This window comes from Manacus candei, unplaced genomic scaffold, assembly GCF_025592945.1.
Source record: "Manacus candei isolate 608988 ecotype Guabito, Panama unplaced genomic scaffold, ASM2559294v1 h1tg000017l, whole genome shotgun sequence".
Taxonomy (NCBI): Eukaryota; Metazoa; Chordata; class Aves; order Passeriformes; family Pipridae; genus Manacus; species Manacus candei.
Genome location: NW_026138065.1, coordinates 32,001,127 through 32,025,537, shown reverse-complemented (window position 1 = coordinate 32,025,537; position 24,411 = coordinate 32,001,127). Strand labels below are relative to the sequence as shown.

Below are 24,411 nucleotides of genomic sequence, written 5' to 3'. Positions count from 1 at the left end.
CCTGATACGAAGCGACTTGGTGCGACCCGGGGACTGGGCCTGGGGGCCGCCTCGGCGCCGCGGCCCCGCCGCCATGGCAACGGGCCGGGCCGGGCCGGGCCGGCGGTGGGCGGGGCGGGGCGGGGCGGGGCGGGCGGCGCGCGCTGACGGCTTCCGGCGTGCGCGCGCGCGCGGGGGGCCCGGCGGAGGTCGGGGCGGTGCCGCTGCCGGTGTCGCTGTCGCGGGCGGTGTCGCGATCGGTGCCCGTGCGGAGCCCCCGCGGTCGGTGTCGCGGCGATGGACACGCTGGGCAGGAAGGTGGTGGTGTGCGACAACGGCACCGGGGTGAGTCTCTCTCTCTCTCTCTATCCCCGGCGGCGCCCGGGACCCGCCCTGCCGCCGGGGCGGAGGGGGAAGGGGAAAAAGCCGGGAGACTCCCCCCTCCCCGCTCCCCGGAGCCCGCCCGGCTTCCTGCCGGCACCGCCCGCGGGCCGCGCCCGCCCGGCCGTGCTGCCGCTGCCGCCACCGGGCCCGGCCGCCATCCCGGGCCCGGGAATGAATGGGCGGGGGGAGCTGCGGGCCCTGCGCCCGCTGATCCCGTGATCCCGGTCCAGCGGGGACCACCGGGCGGGATGCGGGGCCGGGGCTGCCCTGCCCGCCCCCGGACCCTCGGCCTCTCGCCGTGTTACCGTCGCTGTCTGATTTCTCTACGTGACCCGAGCGAGGCTCTGTAGCGACGCGAGTTTAGTCAAAAATACCGATTTTTAAAATTTCTGAATGAGCGCATTATACGTGGGGCAACCAGGACGTGTCCTCTGTGCGCAGGATTATTAGTTCAGGGAAATGTTTTGGTGGGGTTGTTGGTTTTCTGTGGTGGTTTTTTTTCCGTTTGTTTGGTTTTTTTCTGGTTTTTTTTTTTAGCATCCTTTCATTAGTACCTTTCTGATCCACAGTGTAACCTCAAAATTGGCATTTTTTTTAAATACCTTTCTGATCCACAACGTACCCTCAAAATTGGCATTTTTTTTTTTAAATTTCCCCGTCCTTTTCACCTTTTCTCGCTTCCTCGAGCGTGCAGGCACCCACTGGAAATCCATCCTTTTGTCAGGCTGCGAGGCACCTCGACAGGAAGTGAAAAAGATACCATTTTAGAGCAAAAAAAAAAAAAAGATGCTATTTCCCCATGGCAAATTTTTTTTTAGCAATCTAGGGTTTCCCCTAGTAAAGCAATATCATTTTTATTATGGAGAGTTAACATAACTGGTGGTACATTAAGATCTTTTGAATGGCAAAAAAAAAATGAAGTTTTATTTTATATAGACGCTTGGAATAAAAAAGAATTTTTTTTTTCTTTTATAAGCCTAGGAAGAGAACAGCTGAGACAAAGGATGCTGCTGGTAGACATTCAGCATCCTGAATTAGAGGGTTCTCCAATTAGCATCTGAAATGATTAGAATGGTTCAGGAAGAACAACTAGAACATCATATTTGACAGGTCTGGGGTTTGACAGTTTTAATATCTCTTCATTTTTCCTCCTATAGCAAAAATTATCATTATTAAGGCTGGGATCTAGAACATTTGGCACTTTTTACAGTATCTTTTAGGAAAAGGAAAGGAAAAAATATAACATTTAGCACTTTTTTCTTACAAAGGGATATGGAAGCTGCTTTGCTTTTTTTTGTTGTTGTTGTTTGTGGTTTTTCAGTAATAATATCTTTATTATTTAATATCCCTGTTGTCAGGCCCAAAACAGAAAAAAAAAAAAAAAAGAGCTTCATCCTTTGCTGTGGTCCTTTATATGGCAATAATCACTGAGTTGTGAAATGTTTGGTGTATTGGTAGTGACAGCAGTGTTGTGCCTTGGCTGGTCTCAGGTGTGGGACATGGATAAAAGCTTTTGTCCTTATCAAATTTCCCAAGCCCTGTGTGCAACACAGATTTCTTTACGACATAACGTTATCTTTTAATTCCAGGGACATCTTGGATTGATGCATTTTTTCCCTCTGTGAGTTGTACCAGCACCTCCCAGCAGTGGAAGGTGCCTTTATGGTGCGAGAGGAGGGGCCTGTGTCACTCCAGCTTGTGTGGCTTTGGGTCGTGTTTGGCCTCTGAGCAGAACAACGTGTGTAGGGAAGTACCTTGGCCACAGAGCTCCTTGGGTGGGAGGGCAGAATGTCAAGAAACAACGGTTAAATCAGTAAAACTCAAAATATTTAGGTCGAATCGGGGTAATTGAACTGGTATTGAGATAACGAAGAAGAAAATTCTGTTCAGTAAATCTTCGAGGCTCAACTGCATTTGAAGATTATCAAGTAGCTCTATATTGTCAAACCAGTATTTTGATGATAATATTTTTCCTGTATGACAAGGGATGTATAATGTCAGAGTGATTTCTGATATGTCATACTTAAAACTGTGATTGAAATTAGATCTCCTACCAGGCGTCAGAAATGTTAGATAAAAAAATGGAGAATATCCTTGGAAAAATCAGGTGCGGGTTTTAACTTTAGGCTTGTCTTTGAAATCTACTGTTCTTGCCAGGCTGCACAAGGGCTTTGAATGTGTCAAGCTGCAACCAATCTTTGAGGAAGAAGTGACTAGAAGGAAGTTCTTGCAACATGTAGTGTAGGAGGGAGGGAGGCAATGGCACCTCAAAGGTCTAAACCATTAAAGGTGGATGTTCTTATTGTTACAGGACAAATGGTAAGTTACTTAGTGGCCTGTAAAATTGCTGTTAACTGTGTTTAAGGCTTTTGTTTGGGAGTTGCATCAATGGAAAGAATCAAGCACAGAGATCTGATAAGAATATTAGCATTCATTTTAAAACTCATCACGTGACCTATTCGTGAGCTTCCTCATTCTTTTAGTTTGAAAGAATACTTATACATGCGAGTTCTTGGTGTTTGATGACTCAGTAGGAAGTGAAAGAGTCAGTATAAACCACAGTGAAATGGAGAAGAAACTATATATGGTAAAAGTTCTTACATACATGGCCTTGCACACGGGCGGGCTAGGTAGCTGTTCTGAAAACATTCTAAATGTGTGCAAAAATAAATGGTGGTGAAGTCCCTGCAGAAATGGGTGAATTCATTGAGTGCTCACGTTATTGTTCGAAACATGAGCGTTGTGCTGATAATTGTTGTGAGAGGTGGGCACAGTAAGACGTGGAAGAGAAACAAGTACACTGTACTTAAACTGGAGAGTTTCAAATTGAGAGCGGCAGGAGCAGTGAGCGTTTCGTGCTGGGCACTAGAAAAGAGAAACCGATTCTGTTCCAGGTTACTGCAGCTCATAACGTTTACTCGAAGATTTTGGAGGATTTCCAGTAACAGACAGGAGGGAGAAGTGTCTTATGTTTCTTGTACCCCTTCAAAATATCAAGAACTGTCCAGCATCTCTTATTATACAGAGCTGTGTTTTTTAGGTGCGTTTACCTATTGGTAGTTTTACTGAGTCTGGTTCTTCAGCCAGCGTTGGGTCATCACAAACATACTGAATCACCTGAATATTCAGGATTATGTCAGGGAGAATACTCCAGCAGGGATGCTCCCATTGATGGGGAAGCTGAGGTGCAAGGCTCACTTGCTCTCATGTTCACCAAATTTTTATGTAGACTGGAGAGGGAAATTTCAAATTTGAAGAGGCGTTAAAGTTCTGTCTGTGTATGGCTAAATCTATAGAACTTTGTAAAATGTAATTTTTAGGGCGGTCTGTTCTGGTCTGAGAGAGGTGGGGAACAGACTGGGAGTGTCCAAGCTTAATCTCACTCACTCCAGTTCGCATATTTTAAATCTGGTTTCGATTGTGTTTTAGGCCGGTTGGAGAAATGACAATCTGTTTTTAAAATCTAGAGTTTGTTCACTGCTAACGTAGTTAATTTCCTGGGAAGGTATGTCAAGGTTTTAATGCAGGAGGGGTCTGGAAGTTACTATTGAGATCAAATAGTAAGAATAGTGGTTTTGTAGGTCAGCAGTTTCTAGGTCAGCGTAGTTGTGTGTGATTTTGAGAGGTATTTTTAAGGTTGGCTGAGAGGCACTTGCTGATTTTTGTGCAGTGGTCAGTGCATATCTCATATCTCAGTGGTTGCTGTATGAATCTTGGAGTTCCAGCAGGGTTTAAAAGTGTGGGTAGTGGAGCTTCTTGAGGGGTGTTCCAGGAGCTTGAGTTGTAAAGATTTATTTAGATATTACTTGTCCTGTTACTTCTGTTGACCACTGTGGTTGGTGATGACTGGTAGGGAAGTTGCTTCACGCTGGGGGGGCGGGAGGGGGCAGGAAAGGAGGAAAAGCTGTAGACAAATATATGGGTGCAAAGGTGTGTGTGGGGTACTGCTTATGGTTGTACTTGGAACAATTCAGGAAGCCCTAAGCTGGAGGATAGGATTGTATCAGATGTTTCATAGTACTTCCTTCTAGCTTGACCAGGCCCTTCACAATGAAATTTATAACAAGCATACCTCCATACTGTAGAAGCAACAAAAATTGTGTGATTGCCCTTTATGCAGCAATTTGCTAAGCCTGAAAGGGAGCTTTTTTCCCTTTAAATTTGGACACCATTATTTGGGCTCAGCTCAGTCCTTCAAAATGTCTCATGGGTTTCCTCGAGTTTAAAACTTCTGGTAAAGTCTTCTGGTGTATTCAGGAAGTGTGATCCAGAAATGCTTGAGGCTGCTCTTTGCTTTCTGATAGCAGCACTGCATTCTTGAACACACAGATAAGATCTATATAACTCCTAGGTACTTCTGGCTTTAACACAAGCAAAAGAATTGATAAGTACCTGCCTTTTTGGATTTAAGTAGAACGAGTGAAATGCGTTGTGTACACAGTGTCATTCTCCAGGTATTCCAGACAGCTCTGCCTTTGGAGACAGCAAGCACTGAATGAGTGAAAGAAATCAGGGTCACAAAAAAGCAAAAAAAAAAAAAAAAAAAAATCCTTTCTCCCTCTATTACCCCATATTTAATTAAAATATCTCTTTGACTCTTTCTGTAACTGACTTGATAAATTTCTTTCCCAAACAGGTATTCTTTTTTACTGCAGTAAGGTGAATAATTACAAGCAACAGCAAGTGACTTTTCATGTTCCCGTTAGTGTAATGACAAAATTCCTCTCACTGCAATTAGCTGTACTCTTTGCTGGGATAATTGTTCCAGTGGCAGCCTTCAGACCTTGCTCCAGAAAACTTGGTGAATGCTTTGAAAATGCTAGCAGATGGCTTTTAATACAACCTGAAGTGGCTAATTAAGTTTTGGGACAGGGTCCCAAGGAGGCTGTGAATTGCCTGTCCTTGGAGGCTTCCAGCACCCAACTGGTCAAAGCCCTGAGCAACCTGCTCTGAGATCAGGGGTGACTGGTTTTGAGCCCAAGGCTGGACCAGACAGCTCCTGAGGTTCCCTCCAGCCTGAGTGATCCCGTGGTACTGGGTTACCACTGCTGCACCTCTGTGGTTGAGTAACTCTGCAGGTGAAATTGTTTTTGTTCTGGCAAGATGCAAAGTGTGCATATGATACACGCATGTAGGATAGCTGAAGAACATAACTTGCTGTTCCCTGTGAACTAAAATTGTGACTTCTTGCTGACACATTTAAAGTTCATGATTAACAACTGAGCTTCCTCTAGTGACTGTACTTTTTTTTTTTTTTAATGTTCAGTAAGTTGTGGTTGTTTTCTTAGTGTATATACTATCTTGGGACCTGGTGATATAAAGCTTCCTTTTGTATATATTTGGGTAACAAACACTTTCAGAGCATCCTGTTTGGTGTGAACTGCCATCATCTGAGGTTTTGGTTGTGCTGTTGGTTTTAGAAGTGCTTACTGGAAACTTTATCCTTAAAGGAAACCCTGAAAATTGTGGAACTTTGAGAAATCCACCTGAGTTGCATAGACTTATCTGCTAGTTCACAGTTCAGCACTTTTTATAAGAGTATAAAACTTGACTTCACAAGGTTTTGGGGTTTTTTTCTGATGTGTAATTCATTATGCTACTGTGTGCTTTAATTGGAGAGGTGATTTAATTAGGTCTCATTGGGTACTCATTATAAGGTGATCTATTATAAAATTACGGATTTCAGGTTGCTGGAGGACTTTTTTATGGAGTGGCCAAATCCAAATTCAGACGCCAGACTCTTGTACACCTCACAATGTACTTAGTTGTTTTAATACCATGTCTTAAAAATCCGACAGTCTTGATTCAGAAAACATTCTGGAGAATATTGTAATATTTTAATGCATCATTTGAAATGTGTAAAATTGATTTGAAAATATAAATCCAATTGGTTTCCAGTGGGACACATGCTCTTAAATTTGGACTTCTAATTTTTTACCCCAAACCATGTTTCTATTGATTAACAAAAGTAATGCATATTCTAATAAAATAATTTCTTCCTTTTCAGTTTGTGAAATGTGGCTATGCAGGCTCAAATTTTCCAGAGCACATTTTTCCAGCTTTGGTTGGAAGACCCATTATAAGATCAACTGCTAAAGTAGGAAACATTGAAATCAAGGTAAATTTTTTTGATTATTATTTCTTTCTGACAGATGAAGATACACAGGGCAGCTTTTGACTTACGTTATGTTTGGAAATGCTTTCTCCTTAACTCCCCTTTATGCTGTTTCAGTATTTCTTGATTCATTTCTGTATCGGATTTTAGCCTGTCACAAACTGTATAAGGTTATGAAGAGGGTAATCTAAAGCACTGGAGGCCTTCAGGTAGTACACCTGAGGAAGCAGCAAGTAGGGCTCAAGTGGTTCTGGGCAAAAAGGGGCTTCAAATGCTGATATGTGAATAATGTCAGGATTAGAAGGCAGAATTTGGACAGAAGTAACTGACTGTCACCAAGCTGTACTGTGAGATTCTGAGGTAGTGTTGAAGAACAGATGGAGCTTCCAGGTCTTTCTATACGATTTGCTTTCTAGTCACAGTTGATCACCTGTGATCTCGTATGAGATGTTTAACCTTGGCTGTGTTTGCATTTCATTGTTTCTATTGTTTTTGTTTTCCTTTTGCTGTTGATGGACCCGGGTACTGCATAGCAGTTAGAGAGGCTCTGTCCAGGCTGCTTTGTCTTGGGACATTATTCCAAGACATGAGGGGAGAACTGTTGTTTGAGAATCTTTTTCTGAAGTCCAGGGAGCTGTCATTTCTCACTTGTTTTATAATTACAGAGTAATGCTTTGAGTGTTACTCGTCGCTTCTGTGATACAGGCTTCAGTAAATGTCTCAGCCCTGCTGTGGTCACATCCTCCCTTCTTGCTTCTAGCCACACAATTCTCACCTTGTGCTGGTCATGCTGCTTGTGCAGGCATGTGGTGAACCACTTTAGTGAGCTGATCCAGTTGAAAAAGAGGGATTTCTTTGTCAGGTAAAGTTTTGAATGCCTTACTACACAGTTGTGCAAACTCCACTTGGAGAGTGAGGGAGAAGCAGGAGGCAATGCAGAATTGTAGAAGTCCTCACTTAGGCCAGTGAGGGTCAAGTAGGACCATATATACACAGGCTTTCAATTTTGCTTTCCTTATTGCTTCTGAACAGCAGTTTAGGAAGAGGAAAAGAAAAAGTTGGCCCAGTCTTGTTCTTTATTTTCAGAACCTTGTAGTCGACAAGGAGAACTTGAGTTATCTGACTTCTGCTACTGCCTGTAAAACAGTTCTAGTATCAGCAGAAGGCCACACAAGGAAGTCAAGAGGTTGAAAGACATCAAACCTTCCCAAAATGCATTCATAGGGGGGTTTTTTTCTGTGTTGCTAGTATTGCAATACCGCTTTACCTTGTGTCAGCTAGGACAATGTGGTTGAGAGGATGGAGATCTTTCCCTTTCACAGTAGAGAGGATTTTTTTGTAAGGAGAGGGAAAACATCTTCCTTTCTCTTGCAAGACTTGGGGATGGGAGTTTCTTTGGGTATCTACTTGAACTTGATGTGAGGAGCCTCCTTAAAGGAGATCTTGGTAAAGTTTTATGAAAGTTATGCAGTGATTTATGAGTCTGAAGTCCAAAAAAGATTTTCTTGCATGAAATCTCACTGTTGAAGTTGTGTTTTCTTTTGAGCTGGTCTGATACAGCCTGTCCTGCCTGTTTCGATATCCTCTGATTACCTGATAACTTGGTTTAATATTGTTACAGATAACAGTGTTAAATTGAAAAGATAAAAAGATAGGAGGTAGAGGTGGGTACTTACTATGAGATCAGTGCAAAAGAACCAGTAAACTGTAATTTCACATGCATTGCTGGTCTTCTGCTTGAGCATGGATCACATGGGCGTATTGTACAGAGTATAAACCGTGTCTAGAGTCTTCCTACAAGTTTTGTAGCATCTGCCTATAACAAGTTGTCACCTTTCTTAAGGAAGCAGTGTATCAAGAGGAGAAATCCCTGCCACAGATACTTTGGGTACCCCAGTAGGATTATACAGTAGGAAGACTTGTTAAGTGTGAGTGCTGTTTTTCTTTGTGAGATTCTTGCAGATTTCCTAAAAGAAATATATTCTAGCAGATGAGTTTTATGCCAGAATTTAATTCTAGGCATTCAGTGTGAGTTCCTACAGGCTAAGTTTGAAACTGAGTAAAGGAAGCTGGCAAGAGTTTAACTTTTCAAAACTATTCAGGAAAGCTGTCATTCCTGAGAAATTCGGAAACTCTGAAAAGAGCCTGGAAGCTGATCAAAACAGTGGTTTTCATCCATCGAGTTACCAGTTTCAAGTTGCTTTGCCCATATTTTCTGTATGGATTTTCCTTTTGGCTAGAAGCAGGGATACAGCTTTTTCTCCTACTCAGAGTCCTCAGTTCAGGACATAAATACAGGAGTTCAGTTATTAGTGGGATTATTTTGCTTAAAATTGCAACCTTAAAACTCTAAACCCAGAAGGATAGATGCTGCTCTTAGCTTTTACTGACTTACTAGTCTTTGCAGCAGGTTTAGAGGTACTAGTAAGTCACTACTGATTAGTAGTTTTCAGTTCTTGGATCTTTTAAATGAAATTTTTAAAACAAAATATAAATTTAGGATTTGTCAGAGCTAGTTATGGTCAGTTGCCTTGTGCAGAGTCTTGTCTGCTTCAGATAAACACCTTGCCCAGGGTAAAACTCCATTGTTACAGAATATTTATACACAGAATCCTATTTATGAGAGATAGGCAGATATACTGATCCTGTTTGCAACCTAGGATGCCTAAACCATGACATGCCACTGACATGTAGCAGTAGCTTCCTTTAAACAGACAATTTAATCTGATACCCTGAGAATGTTAGTTTGGCCCTAACTAAACTAACTCGGATCATTTCCTGCTGTACCTGCATCTCTTTTCAGCCTAATTCTACTGTGTACTTAAAGTAATTTGAGAATTTCATTTAGGCCTTTTCTGACTTTCTTGCTTCTACCTTTTCTTCACCTTTCTTGACCTGTTGAAGTAGAATAACAAAAAGATGGTAAGTGAGGTGCCCCTGTGCTTTTTGTTTACCATTTTTGCTTGATGAGACCTAGTAGCTGTTATGTTATTTTTTTAATGCTATTCATTGTTTTGTCTTGTCTTACATTTTACATTTGAATACATACTTATTTTGGACATTGTTCATTGCTTTGGTTTATTGGCAAAACTAATTCATGAGAATATTTTATGTATTGCTTCTAAGTGCTACATAACCTGTAGTTTTGCAAGATGCAAGAATAACACTGAAAGATCAACATGAACTCAGCATCTTTAACAGTAGAAAGTGCTCTATTTAACATTAAAACTCGAGAGTTTGAAGAAATGTTCAGATTTCAGTTAGACAAACATTCCTGAGTAACCAAGTGGTGGAAATATTGGATGTCACGATACTGATTCCTCTCTGCAAACTCAGTTGTGTCGTCCTTCTTCCTCTTCACCTGCCAAGTGTGCCTGTTTGTTAGTGTGCTAGCACTAATGTTCTCAAGAGAGAACAATTGTTCTGCCCTTTATCTTTGTTTTAAAAGGACGTGAAAGTTTCGTGCAACTTTCACATTGCACCTTTGAGTAGCAGCTCTTCCTGGGCTGTGTCCTGTCCGGCAGCAGAGAGCCTCAGAGAACAATGCACAAAAAGGCTTCCAAGTCTTCCAACTGGTGGAGTTTCTGTCGTCTTATATTCTCATGAGTAGTGTGGCTGCGTGGTGGAGTTCCAATAATACGGTTTCAACAGAGTACCTTTGGTTTAAAACATTGGAGTCCTGACTTTTGTGTTCTGTACAGTTGAGAGCTGAAGTGTGATCTACTGTGCAAGGAAAACAAACAAAACACCTTGTCAGTGAGAGGGGGTGGAAGAAGAATGGTGTGACTTAAACTGTTTTCAGTTAACTTTTTTTTATATAGTCAGCAGTAACGAGGTTACTGTTAAGGGCATTGTAAACCAGACACCGGGATTTTTTTGCTGTGCATCTTTTTTTTCCCTGGCACTGAGTAGTAGGTTGAGTAATCCTCACTTCCAAGTTTGCTGTGCCACAGCAACTGCAAACTGCAGTGGCATATTTTTTTTTTTTTTTTTGGCAATTAATATTTGTATGGACCCAGGGCTATTGGTATCTAGAATTATGTTCTTATAGGCTAAGTACAAGTGAGTCAGTCCAGGCTTCTTTATCCCAGACAACTGTGGGATGTAATAGGGAACGAAGATAAGATGTTATTGTACATGCTTCCTCTGGGAAATACGTGGGAAAGGAGAAGATGTGATGCTACTAATTTGAATTTGCAGTGTTTGGATAACTAACTTTAATAAACAGATTGCTTAATCGGTGTGAAATGACTATACAAACTGCATTAGTTGGTTGTGTTTGTGCAAGAATGCATTACTTGGGTTTTTGGCTTGAAACTTCTGGCAAGGAACAGACGAGGTTATATTTTATATTTAGATGTGTCTCTTCACACCCTACTGACACAGGCAATATGTAAACCATTGTTTCTTTTAATGTCTAGTGTGGAACTTACAATCTCTTATTTGCTTTTGCTACTGTTCGGTATGCTTATTCACCACTCATTATTCCTTTTTTGGTATTGTGCACAGAAATTTGCAACATGCATGGAAAAATACTCTGCCAATCCCACCTACTACCCTTATGTGCTGTTTTGCATCTCAGCTCTTAGAAATTAGTATTTGATAAAATAATTTTGGAGGTGTCAGTGGAGAAGCATCTGTACTTACAGAGGTGCTTGTAGTCTCTGACAGGGTTTATTGGTTTGTTTAAGGTTAATTGAAATTGAATTAATTGAATTAATAATGTTCATTTTGGAAAAGGTTTGGGATGGGTAACAGCCAAATTTAAATACTACATGAAATATATTCTACTTCTCTTCTAAGTACCTGAAAACGGTTCAAAAATGTGGGCATTGCTTAAGAACACAGCTGGACACAGGCTGAAGCAGTTCACTGTCATTCTTGAGGAGTCTGGTGTTCAGAAAACTTTGCAAGCACTGACGTGTCTCTGTATTAAAATTTTCGCAGGATCTCATGGTTGGTGACGAAGCCAGTGAGTTACGGTCAATGCTGGAAGTGAATTATCCGATGGAGAATGGCATAGTTCGAAACTGGGATGATATGAAGCACCTTTGGGATTACACGTTTGGACCAGAAAAACTTAATATTGACACAAAAAATTGTAAAATTCTACTCACAGAGCCTCCCATGAATCCAACTAAAAACAGGGAGAAGATTGTGGAGGTATGTCTGTCTAGTAGAAGCTGATACAGACTGTCCTTGAAATATTACTAAGAGGTTTTTGGTTCCATCAACACACAGTGACTGTCTGAGGCAAAGCAGTTCTGTTTTCTAACCAAAACTCATCCTCAGCCATAGCCATGGATGCTCCTGAGCTTAAATTCAAACAAGCTGATCTCATTCAAAAGCTGTAGCAGGCTTCTTGTCTCAAGCCATGCCAGCATTAGAACACAGAATTGGGAATACATGTCTGTCTGCATTATATCCAAGATTCGTTGATTATGAGCTATTGGATGAATGTTAATTACTTTAAATGACTTGGGCTTCTGTAAGCCAGTAATGCTGCAGAGGAGATTGGAGCTGGATGATGCTCACCAGATGGAGCGGTGTTGTTGGAGGTGGTCGAGACAAAGGTGTGATGACAACCCATGCACTAATCATTAATTAGTGCTAGGGATTATCAATGAAAGCCTTCTAAGAAGGAAAGCCTGGTTCTTGGATCCTCCATCTCAGAGGGCTGCCCTGGGTGATCTGAGCTCCACCTGAACCTTGTGTTCATGTAGGTTGTCAGATGTTGTTTGGCTCCAGTACTGTGTGACAAAGATACAGTTTTGAAGAGCAATAATGTTTGACAAGAACAAAAAGTTTAGTTTCCCATTTTGTTTGTGTTTTTTTTCCTCTCAAGCATCATAGGTATTTTCAATTAATGTAAGTGTTCAGTGTAACTAAAATGTAATTTAAAAAAAGTGCTCTTAGAATACCCGATAGGATGGGAAAAATGGATTCCAAGTCTGTAACCATATCCATTTATCAGAACTTTGAATATCAAAGCTTGTATATATATTTTTCCCCCAAATTTATTGCTTATTCTAATAAGAATTTATATTTATTGTTACCTGCTGACCTTTCCCTTAAAATCCTTTTGTTGTCACAAGTACAGTAGTGCTTTTTTTTTTTTTCCTTGCAACATGGCAGCGAATGTATTTGTGCTAATCCTTTCTTTCAGGGAGTTGGGAGCAAATGAATTCTAGCAAAGGTAAAACTTAAGTGAAAAAAGTCAAACCGTGCTATCTAAATTCAGCATTTTTTAGCAATTGTGGACATTAGGGACCTATTACACAACTGTTATGTAGTGCAACACCAGTAACACCACGTCCTGCACATCAGTCAGCTGAGGTGTGATAGGCATAGCAGATTATTCTGGGTGGCCTCCATGTAGCAGGAATGGCTGTATTTCCTGCCCAGGCTTCTTTGCTTTTCAGCTGTCTACAATAGTGTTCTTGTTTCTGTTTTCCTGCTGAACACAAAAGGCTGGATTTTAGTTATTCTGGTACCAAGCAATTTTATACCATAAATTGAAAACAGTATGGCCTCTGAACTCTGATAAAATATTTGCATTGCTCCGTTTGCTTTTTTTATACCACTCCAGAGATTGCAGATACTTAATCGTGATCTAGAGGATTAGTGAGAACTAGAATCCATTTCTGTAAATTTAAATTTGAGTTACACAGAAGCTCATTGTTTCTATTAATATTTTTAATGGAACACAATGTTATGAGGACTTGCAATATTTATTTTAATCACGATGTATTTATACTCCTTCCGTTTTTGACATGGCCTCCTCCTTTCCAGGGAGGGTAGCCCAGTGTGAAGCAGAGGACTGAATGAAGATATTTCCTAAAGCCTGCAGTAAATATAATAATGCCTGTGCAATTTGGGATACGGTGCAGTAGCATTCTGAAAGGAAAGCTTAGTCATTTGGACCATATCAAGAGGATAGATAATTACATATGCTGTCCCTCGTTCTATTTTTAGTAATTCTCATTCCTTACCTCATTTCTTCATCAAACTCAGCCTCAGAGTAAGGCAGCAGGTGTTCACATGACAGCTATATTGTCAAATATGTATTTTAAAAGTGCCTTTTCTTTCACAGCATCTACAGGACACTGGTTGCTCTTCAGCTTAGCTAAGTGTTTGCTGTTTGTCTCTGCTGCATTCTCATTCTGTAACACCCTCAGAAGCAGCCAGACTGTAATGGCATATCAAGTAGCTGTAGAGATACTTGAGCACAGTCACTTCTAATCCCAGACTAGAATTCATTACCATTCTTCCCAATTTTTAATTCTTCCTTTTTAGTTAGAACATCACTTTGTAGGTAATCCAAAATCTGCTCTCAAGGGAAGAAGAATCTTTTCATAGAACATCCTGCTCAGTATTTACATCTTAAGATTTGTTAACATATATGTCCCACGTCAAGGCATTTTTCATGTCAAATATGTCTTGAAGGAAAGAATAACAACCCCCAAAAGGCCTGCATATAGGTTATAAAAGGGTTTGGTACAACATGTGAAGGCAGTAACTAATGCCATTTGAGTATTCATTTTGTTGTATGAAGTTGATAATTTAGGTTTTCCTTATGTTATTTTTTCATTTAATAAGCACGTTGTTTGAAAATCTCATCTACTTGGAATAGTGTTGGGTTTAGACAATGACTACTCATATGGAATCTCTTTGAGTTGCTGCCCTTTCAACTGTTCCCTTTCTGTTCTTTTTCACATTATTCCAACAGAGGAGGTTCCTTAAAATAGCTCAGAATTCTAAAATTGTCAGGCATCAGCTTTTTTCTTCAACAATATTTGGATATCTTTTACTTGAGCTGTGGGAGTACTTAGGATTTAATCAGTTTCTAATCCTAGAAGTTGCAGAAGGGCTCAGGAGGCTGCAGAGTAGCAAAAGCAAAACTTCTCTATGTGTTGAAATAATCAGAGTTCATCCGTTTTTCCTGGTAAAGCATTTTGAGGGGAAAATTGCTGTACAGTATGATTTGTTTACTTGGCCTTTTTTGTGTTTATAAAGAAGACAAGATCCTATAAACCCTACATCCTTTAATCTTGGCCTGTTTCTTCACTGAAACTAGTTTAGTGGTTAGGGGAACCTCATGTGCAAGACAAGCAGTAACTTCTCATATTTCAGTATGAGTTCTGCAAACCTGCAGTTTTCTGTCTGTGGTGGAGTTTGCACTAATTTTAGAAGTTTGTCATTGGTTGTGCTTTAAAGAAGGGAAAAAGGTGGCCCAGATGCAGAGAAAAACCTGTGACACTGGACTTGTTCTAGACCCAGATGCACAGGAGTCTGGTTTTACTTGACAGAATCTGCAGTTGTAAAAAGTCTGTGAGGCTTGATATGCAGAATAATAAAACCCTGAACTTCGTTTTAGAGGATACACCTTTAACAAACATTTCGTTCCCAAGTCACACTTCAGTAATGAGGTGCTTGTCTGGTCTGCAAGTACTGCCTCCCACTCATTAAGCACTTTGGAAAAGGGCTTAGTAAAGCTGCAGAAGGGGGTGTGTGGATTTTCTTGTGAGTATTCCCTTCTTGTAAGGGTTTTCTTGTAAGCATCCTGCTAAACAGATGTGAAATATTTCATCTGTCTTATCTGGTGTGAACAGGTGAGGTATAGAACTGAATGTACTACTGGGTTTTTGATTAGTAAAAATATAAAATGCTAGAAATACAGTTTTCAAACACCTATGAAATTTCTTTTAGTATTTGGCCTGCTTTTGGGAGCTAATTTTTGCCTTCGTCTTACAGGTTATGTTTGAGACGTACCAGTTTTCTGGGGTATATGTAGCCATCCAGGCTGTTCTTACTCTGTATGCTCAAGGTAGGCAAAAATAACCTAAAATCTCTTTAGTTTATAAATGTGTTGCTGAGCCAAAGTACTAATATGACATCACTGGGTCTTGGGCTTAATTCAACGCTGTTCTCTGAGTAAGCTCAGCTCTAACTCAGCTCTGACAGGCTTGCTTTTTGTTTTGGGGAAATACTGATGGGTATCACTGTCAGTGTTATTTTCAAGGGTTACAAGCATTCGGGGACATGCTTGTAAATGCAAAATCCTGGCTTATCAAAACTGTTACTGTTTCAGGGTGTGATTGTTTTGCCTTTGACGCCGAGTCTTAATGGCTGACTTTTGATTTTCTGATCATGAGTGGATTTCAAGATAATGATTGTGTGACTTTTGCAATATTTTCAGGGGGAAAAATAAGTAGAAAGTTGAGTCTTTTGCTGCAGATAAAGTAGGTTAAAAGATCCTCAGTCTGAGCAGAAAATTACAGATTGACTAAATCCAGTGGAAATTCTACCACTGGCTGCAGTCCATCTAGGATTTTAAGGAGTGACTCAAGCACATCAGTTCTAATACAGTGACTCCTTACATCTGTTTATTAGTGGCTTGGTGTATTTAGCTGTCACATAGCAGGACATAAATATCCTTGTCCATTAACACATCATTGTAGTTTCTGTGTCCAAGAGGCAAAGTGATGGGGTACTGGAAAGGTGGTTCTGTTATGCAAGTCATTAAAACTAGTTGAACCAAAACCACTTTTGCACACCTGAATATTAATTTTATTTACTGCAATCTGTGCTATTATGTTTTTTTTTCCCCTTACTTTTTCTTTGGTTTGCTTCTTTTAAGTATTTAATTGACCAACATCTACAGTCTTAAAATCTGCTGTAATTGTTCATGTACCTCACTGTGTAGTGCTCAATTATTTCGTGAATAACAAAATGGTGTTAGAACTTAGAGCAGTCTGCAGTGTTTCTACATACCATCATCTAAAACAAAGTTGAAGACCTTCTAAGGTGTAACAATGAAGGGGCCCATAGATAAAACATTTGCTTTTGAAAATTAAAAAAGCCCTTTAAAACATCTTATTTATATTATATTAAAGGTTAAAGTAGTGGCTAAAGTTACATAGAGATGTGCCTCATTTCAGTGCGTTTTTAAAGTCTCCCTTTAAAATATGTTTTCTTGCTTTAGGCAGCTTGTGAAAAGCTATAAAACTATTTTCTGGTCAACTTTCACCATCGATTTGTGCCTCTAAAGTAGAGAAACGTATGTTTCTGCATGTTTATGATATCTCAGTTTTGTACACCTTAGAAGTTAATGGTTTTGTGGTAAACCTTTTTCATGAGAGTTGACTTCTTTTAGTCCGTGACAGTGGATCCGATTCAGCCTAATGCTACTTCTGTGTGGAAAAAATTAGGTGTACGCTGTGCAGTCCAAATATTCTCCACCTTATGAAAGCATTGCTTTGGTTTTTTGAACACCAGTCAAAATCAACAAGTCCTAAGCGTTGTAACAAGGTAAAATTGTGGCCTGAATATCTCTTAAGTTTCTTCATATTTGAGAAATTAATATAAGGTTGCACATGTACAGTGGAATCTGTGGAGGAATTTGTGCCCCTACAAGCATTTAATGAGCGTAGATCTTCTCTTTAATTAGAGTGCAATTTAAGGTGTCAAAACACCAGGTAAAATTGCAAACGGTAGAGTTCTAAGCATCTAGGTAAAAGTAGAGGTAATACTTTTAAAAAAATTATATGAAAGCATTTGTTACTATGAACACATTAACTTTAAAATCCAGTGATGACTGAGGGAACAGAGGTTGTGTTAAGATTACAATGAAAAAATCTTAAACTCGCTACTATTCTGCTCTATTTACGAAAATACTAATAAAAGTTGCACCTTTTTTTTTTTTCCCCTCCCCATTCTTTTAGGTTTGTTGACTGGTGTTGTTGTGGACTCTGGAGATGGTGTAACCCACATTTGCCCAGTTTATGAAGGTTTCTCTCTCCCTCATCTCACGAGACGGTTAGATATCGCTGGGAGGGATATCACTAGGTACCTCATTAAGGTAAGCTGGGAAGAGTTCTTAAAGGTTGAGGCTGGTATCTGTGGTACTTTGGTTCAAGTTAAAATCCCTTGATAGCAATAAACCACTATACAGTTTCCCTTTATTATTCATATGTTAATTTAGATAAAGAACTCCTTTGTCTCTGTATTCCTTCAGTCTATTCTTATGTTTCCTCATGTAAATCACATGTGATGATATTGATGTTATTCAGAGACATCACATTTTCTTAGTGGCAGTCTTGTGGGAAGGGAATTTATTCCATATTTGGGAAGGAAAACCTCAAAAGTTGGCTTTCTCAACACATAAAATGAAAGCTAAACTGTATTCTCTCAGTTCTACTCGTCTATTTTCAGAAAGACTTTCTTACAGTGTGGAAAATAGTGTAGTGATTCTTATTAAATAAGACAGCATGTTTGAAAGACAGTTTGTTTGTTTGGGTGCTTTAAGTATAAGCAGCATTCTGGATTGACAAATTTTATGGTTAAACTGGAACACTGGAGTGTTCTGAAGTGAAGTGCTAAATATAAGAATTATTCTGGTTATCTTTAGTTTGTCTTTGTGATGGTTACACTGAAAGTTGTAATGATAAAGAAAATTTCCCACTCGGAGTCACGCTGCTGCTATTCCGCTTTTCTGGTCGTAACGGATATGCCGGGATGGATTTGTCTCAATACTAAATTTGCAGTTAAAAAAGGGAGAGGAGCTTTTAAAGATACCTGTTTAAGTGTTCACCTCTACTGAGAGATCTGGACTAACCTGCTGTGTTTCCCTCCAGCTCCTCCTGCTGCGAGGTTACGCTTTCAACCATTCTGCGGATTTTGAGACCGTTCGCATGATCAAGGAAAAGCTCTGCTACGTGGGATACAACATTGAACAGGAGCAGAAACTGGCACTAGAGACCACGGTATTAGTTGAATCCTACACGGTAAGTGTCTTAGAGACAATTTTTCTTGTCCTAAACTTCCTAGGTTTAAATTGATTTAGCTTTGACTCCTTCATGATTTTTCTTGGCAGTAGCTTGTTTCCCAGCCATAGGAGCCTGTTAGAATCAGATTACTTGGTTCTGGGAAAAGCTTCTAAAAGCTTTTTTTTCTTTTCAGATTTTCCATAAGACTTTGCACTCGTTTTTGTCATTGTAGATCTTTGAAATTTGACTGTTACAGTGTGGGAACTTGTAGGGAAAGTGGACTTACTCCAGCATATCAAATTCTTTCAGCTTCATCCATATAACAGTGAGACATATGAGACTGATATCTGCTGTCAGGAGTGGTAAACTTGCTCCTAGTGGAAACTTCCTGTGATCACACATGGGAGAAAATAATTTGCAGAAAAGCATTACTCTTGCTGTAAGATCGTCTTTTAAATTGATAATAGGAGTTGGTATTGTAAGGAAATGTTTGGTATGGATGTGTCTGGTCCCTGATGTCTCAGAGTGAGTTGCAGTGATTAAAGAATTTGTGTATTCTTTCAGTAGTACTGAACGACTTCTTGCAGTGCTGACAAGTATCAACAATTTCCTGTTTTAAAACATTAGGGAGCAATGTAGGTCATTTCCTCTTGGTTTTTTTTTAGTATTCAAGTGGCTAAAAGTATTCTTCTCAATGGTGTTTTTGCTTCACTAGCTCCCGGATGGCAGGATTATCAAAGTCGGTGGAGAACGGTTCGAGGCACCGGAGGCCCTTTTCCAGCCTCACTTAATAAATGTAGAAGGGGTTGGTGTGGCTGAGTTGCTGTTTAACACCATCCAGGCCGCTGACATTGATACCAGGTAAGAGCACAAATCCTCTGTCAGGATGCAGGGGTGATGTGAGAACTGCATTCAAAGTAACATCTTTTGCTTTAGACACTAGTGTTGCTAGGGGAGGACATATGCTGGGAGAGGGGCTCAGGCTGTGGTCTTGGAGCTCAGCAGGTTGTCTGGAAACTATTTTGGTGTGAATGAGCAGATAAAATCTTGAAAGCACAGGTTTTTTTTTACTACTGCTTTGTGGTAAAGCATGAGCAAGTCTGTGTAGTCACCGTTTTTTAGATTTGTATTTGCTCCCCTGTCCGTACAGGTACCTACCCCTCATAACAGGGTAAACTATACAACACTAGAAAGACTCTTTTTCTTTGGGTCAGGTCTGAATTCTACAAGCACATTGTGCTGTCTGGAGGGTCCACCATGTACCCCGGGCTGCCTTCACGGCTGGAGCGGGAACTGAAACAGCTCTACCTGGAACGAGTTCTGAAAGGAGATGTGGAAAAGCTCTCGGTGGGTATTGAGTGGCTGCTTCGTTTGGGGGGGACACGGAGTCTTCTCCTGAATCCCCACTAGAGGGAACCAAGTAGTCAAAAATGACAGAGGCTGCGGGTGGCCCTTCGTGTGACTTGCAAAATCGCTGCCTCTCTGTTCTTCACACCCCTGCGTTTCCTTCACCTTTTAGTCCGTGCTAAAAGCAAGTGATTCCTTAAGTCTTGGATTAGTTCGAATATAAAATGGGCTAGGACACAACTTGTAATGTAGGCTAAACAAAGCTAAGGAAAGTCATTTGTGCCTTAAAGTCGTCATTGGGCAAAAGTATTTTTTTTTTTTAATCTGAAAGTTTTGATTCATACTACAAATGAAATACTCAAAAGTGAGAGGCTGGAGTTCAAGTGGAATAAGTTTTCCTATTTCATTGGTTAGTGTGATAAGGAGGCAACAGCCACACACACATTACAGAAGTAACACTGTGTTATAATGCTGACTGCTTTTCAAGGAGGAGATATTTACAGAGAAAACTCCTTTGAGTGGAGTTTCCAACGTTGAACTAAATTGAACTTCCCTGATTCTTAATACAGTGTCCTCTAAATATCTTTTGTGGCAATATGGAATGACTCAGTTGTACAGAATGTTTTACAACTGAGACAATATTGCACACAAATGACTGTACTCATTATTGCTCTTGAAGTTAGAGCTTTAGCATTGAAGAATTTAAGGGAATATTAATTTGTTAAGCTGGCTGTGTAAATTTAAAATCTGTTTCGGCTATCCTTCTAAAACTGGGTATAATTCTAAAATATTTTGTGATTTGATGATCTGGTAACTTCTGATAATTTTAGCCATTGAAGCTTATGAAGTATTTCACTGTTTACTGTGTTCGTGAAATGCAAAAATTGGGTCTTTAATTTTATGTTCTGACTCCTGGACTTTTTGTGGATATACTGAAAGTACAGGTTTGGAGGAGGTGTCAATAGCTGTCTCTAATTTCCAGTGCAAAGCAGTTACTTTACTTGGGTTGCACAAACTGGAGGCTCACACGGAGTGCCCGGTGAGCTGACGTTTCGGTTCTTAGGTCGCGTTTTTCTCACTAGGCAGTTTCCACTCCATTGTTCTGGTGGAAAGCCCGGTTTTATCTTTGAAAGGCTTTGTTTCAGGGATCCCAGTAACAGTTTCTTTCCTTTCTCTTAGAAATTTAAGATCCGAATCGAGGATCCCCCCCGTCGGAAGCACATGGTGTTCCTGGGGGGCGCGGTTCTAGCAGACATCATGAAAGACAAAGACAACTTCTGGATGACCCGACAAGAATACCAGGAAAAGGGAGTGCGTGTGCTGGAGAAGCTTGGTGTGACTGTTCGATAAATCCCAAAGCTTGTTCCCATCACATGTCTAAAGCTTTTTTTCTTTCATTGCCAATCTCTGAACTCACTCAGCTACATGCTATGGAAGGGCCTGTCTTGGCCTTTTGACCCAAACGTCAAGTTTTGTTCTGGTTTCTTGGGGTAGCTTTTGTTAAACGTTTCTTAATGTGGCTAAATTTGACTATTAAATTTGACCACTTCCCTGCAAACAAAACGGAGCAAGAGCAGCCTGTCTACTTCATTGTTCCTTCCCAGTAGGCAATTGGGTAATTCTGGTAGGCTTTTTCTTCTGGGTTTATTGCTGTAGTCCTGCTAGCTTTTGTCTCTAGTTCACAAGGGGTTGTGTGCCTTTTCTAGCATAAGAAAACCTTTAAACAAGAGTTTTTGCTGTTGGATCATTGTGGTGATTATCTTTGCATCTTTATGCCTCTCTCTACATCAAGTTTATTTTTTTTTTTCTTTTCCTGCGAACTAGGAATTTTGATTAAACATTGCTAGAAACTAGTTGAAGTAGCTGGAATGGCTTTAACACACCGTTTCCATGTAATGTGGTTCCATATGCACTGCTGCCTAAACTGGCTTCTGAGGGGGTTTATCCTTAAAGGTGGTGGTGGTGATGGGGCTTTCAGACTGTATTTCTTTAAAGTGGGAATGTACAGTTGCCACAAATGGAGACAACACCTGATGTTCTGGCAAATGTACATTTGTGGCCTTAGGTGTCTTTTTTTTTTCTGGAGAGAGGAGACAGGTTTGAGCTATGTTGCTTTTTTTGTTAAGGGACAGCTGGGGGGGGGTCAGCCTGACCAAAAATGCCTCTTTTTATAACTAAATTTTGGTACCATGCTGTCTCAGCATAGGGAGCAAGAATGTTAAATTAGCTATTCTGTAATTGTTGAGAAACTTAGATATGCTGAGACAGGAGCCTCTAAACTTATTGAAGTGATCTAATACTTTCAGAAACGCTTGTGAAAACTGTAACTATAGATATTAAAACCCCCAGAACTAAGTTTTAAAAAAGTCTGATGTTTTAAGTGCTTGTGTGTACATCAGAAGCACTTCCATTAAACTTTACAAGTATATTAACCTAGTGCCAAGTAGTTACTGCAAATGAATATTTCAATGACCAGTGTTTATTGCAGCAAGCAGATATTTATAAACAACCAGTGGCAGTAGGTTATAAAGAATGACTTATATTTCTTCCAGTTAAAAATAACATTGGAATATGAGATGTTGTTGGTTGGTAAATAGCCACAATTCATTCTATCCCGTCTTGATTTTTGATACTTAACATGGGATGGGGAAGGAAGTGAAAACCAGTGATGGAAATGCTGTTTTCAAGAAAGTACATTAAAGCTGAGCTGTTCTAAAAAATAGAAGTTGTCACTAGTAATTATCAGCCACCTTCTCTGAGTATAGTTGCCTGTATTTTTTTTTTCCTACTAGCAGACTGGTAACTATCTTTGCAATAAAATCTGCCTTACAGTAAGCATAGCAAAAACTGCCAGTTAGACTTAGTTCTACTTTGCTTTCCATGGAAATAATACATTACTTCTTGCTGGTTTTCGAAGCCTACCGTAACATTTAAGCATAAGGAAGTTAAGATCTGCTTTTGACTTCCAAACCTTGGAATGTACAAGAGATGCTTTCATATACTTGCCATTTGTCTACATCTTTACATTAATAATTGACCCCAGGAACACAGAAATATTAAACTCCCTTGGATTCTTACAATCTGCTTTCTTTCTAAATCGAGCAGACCAGCTTCCTTTGGCTGAGCGAGCCAAAGGGGCAGAAACCATGTCTGCATTTCTTTAATAACAAGACAGTCACTATAGTATTGCTAGTAATGACCATTTAATTATAGGTGGGTGGGGTTTTTTGCAGCTATATTTACTCTTAACTTGAACAATATGAATTTACAGGCATGCCGGTCGTGCCTCAGTGCATGCACTTAAGCAGTTACTAGATTTTTGGGGACATGAATGTAAGGGGTACTCTGAATTCCTGTAGTCTTCTAAACATTTAATACACAAGACTTAAAAAAATGCTGTGGGCTTGCTTTAGAGCTATGATTTCTCAAGTGACTGTCTCTGGGCTTTTCAGACAGTGCTGGGAATCATGGAAATAAACCAAAGAATGACTTAAAAAAACTTTTTTTGAATGACAATCTGTCATGTGGTTTTTCAAATCTAGACCTTGACCCTGCAACCCCTTTTCTAAACCATCTTCTCCCCTGTCCATTGGATTCGGTTAGGTATGTGCATGTTTTGAGTAAAGGTTTTGGAATTTGGCCCTTTCACTAGAGAACTTCACAGCACCATGAGTAATAAATGTCAGTTGATTGTGCAGGATCTTGGGTTTCCATGGAAACCATGTATATATTAAAAAAAAAAAAAAAAAGAGGCAACTAGCATCTTAAATTAACTGTTATCGTGGATTCAGAGGAACACATATGTAATCCAAGTACTGAATGGGGTGTTCCAGTTGTGCTCAGTGTGGTTCTCCATGTGTGTGTTTGCACACACAAGAGTGTGTGTGTGTGTGTGTTCTCTCAGCTGACAGCTTCAATATTGCTATGAAAGCAATCTGGTTTTAAAATATTTTTTTTTTCCTGAAGACCAAATAACTTGAATTGTATTTGCAAAATGCTTCAGCTCCTATAAAATTAGAATAGAAGATGCCGCATCAGTTGTAAGTTTTTTGGGAACATCCTATTTTTAATGTTAAGCTGCTTCAAACCCTCCCCTCCCCCAGTGTTCTAGGATGTTAACTGATGTAACACAAATGGCTTTTTATACAGTTCTGAATAATGTTAACACACAACACTGGTTGAGACCGTGAATGGAAATAAACATCTATTTAAATTGACAGGTCTTTTCAATACAAAAATAAAATCAGATTTTTTTCAAAGTAGATTATGTTTGCTTTGTTTCCTTTGGGAAATCACAGTTCTGTCAGTTTTTCTCTAACTTAACTTCCATCACAAAACTACCATGAACAGCTTTTGCTGAGGAAATCTGACATGACAACACATTCTCTACTGATTGCTGTCATACTCTATTCTCTAGCCAATACCCCACTCCTTCCATCCCAGTTTCTTTAAAAAGAAAATAAAGTCCTTATCCTTGGACAGGAATCTTTTTCTAGTTCAACTTCAGTACTGCAAAATGGGAAGAGCCCTTAACTTGTATTGGCCTCAGCATCCTTGGCTAAGCTCAAGCCACATAATGATGCCCTGTTTAGGAAAAGCCTCTTTGGCACTGTGACTTTGTGTGCTGCTTCACCTGTGTCCCTTATTTTAACTGTGTGTGGGGTTAACCAGTTGCATTCAGAAGGATACACTGGTTTGAAGCAGCTCTTGCAGCTGAAATCTTGTAATTCTGGACTGGTTGTGTGGGTCAGTGACTGGTCCCCCAGTCACGATGCATTTGTCTGGCCTTTGAAAGGAGCTCAGTCAGCCTCTTCCCTC

General features: G+C 40.0%; 1 protein-coding gene across 3 annotated transcripts; it reads left to right on the top strand.

The window, feature by feature from the left end:
• On the top strand, positions 1 to 23,855 carry ACTR2 (actin related protein 2). Of its 3 annotated transcripts, none has more exons than XM_051783499.1 (9): positions 1 to 19; positions 6,371 to 6,481; positions 11,426 to 11,641; positions 15,233 to 15,305; positions 17,203 to 17,339; positions 18,115 to 18,264; positions 18,962 to 19,107; positions 19,461 to 19,593; positions 20,773 to 23,855. In XM_051783499.1, exons 3-9 carry the CDS (start codon positions 11,432 to 11,434, stop codon positions 20,941 to 20,943), a joined length of 1,020 nt encoding a protein of 339 aa, XP_051639459.1. In that variant the 5' UTR covers positions 1 to 19; positions 6,371 to 6,481; positions 11,426 to 11,431; the 3' UTR covers positions 20,944 to 23,855. The 3 variants fall into 3 exon arrangements, with proteins under 3 accessions (XP_051639459.1, XP_051639457.1, XP_051639458.1); XM_051783497.1 differs by lacking the exon at positions 1 to 19 and adding an exon at positions 157 to 324; XM_051783498.1 differs by lacking the exons at positions 1 to 19; positions 6,371 to 6,481 and adding an exon at positions 9,319 to 9,400.
• The last annotated feature ends 556 nt before the right edge of the window (positions 23,856 to 24,411 follow it).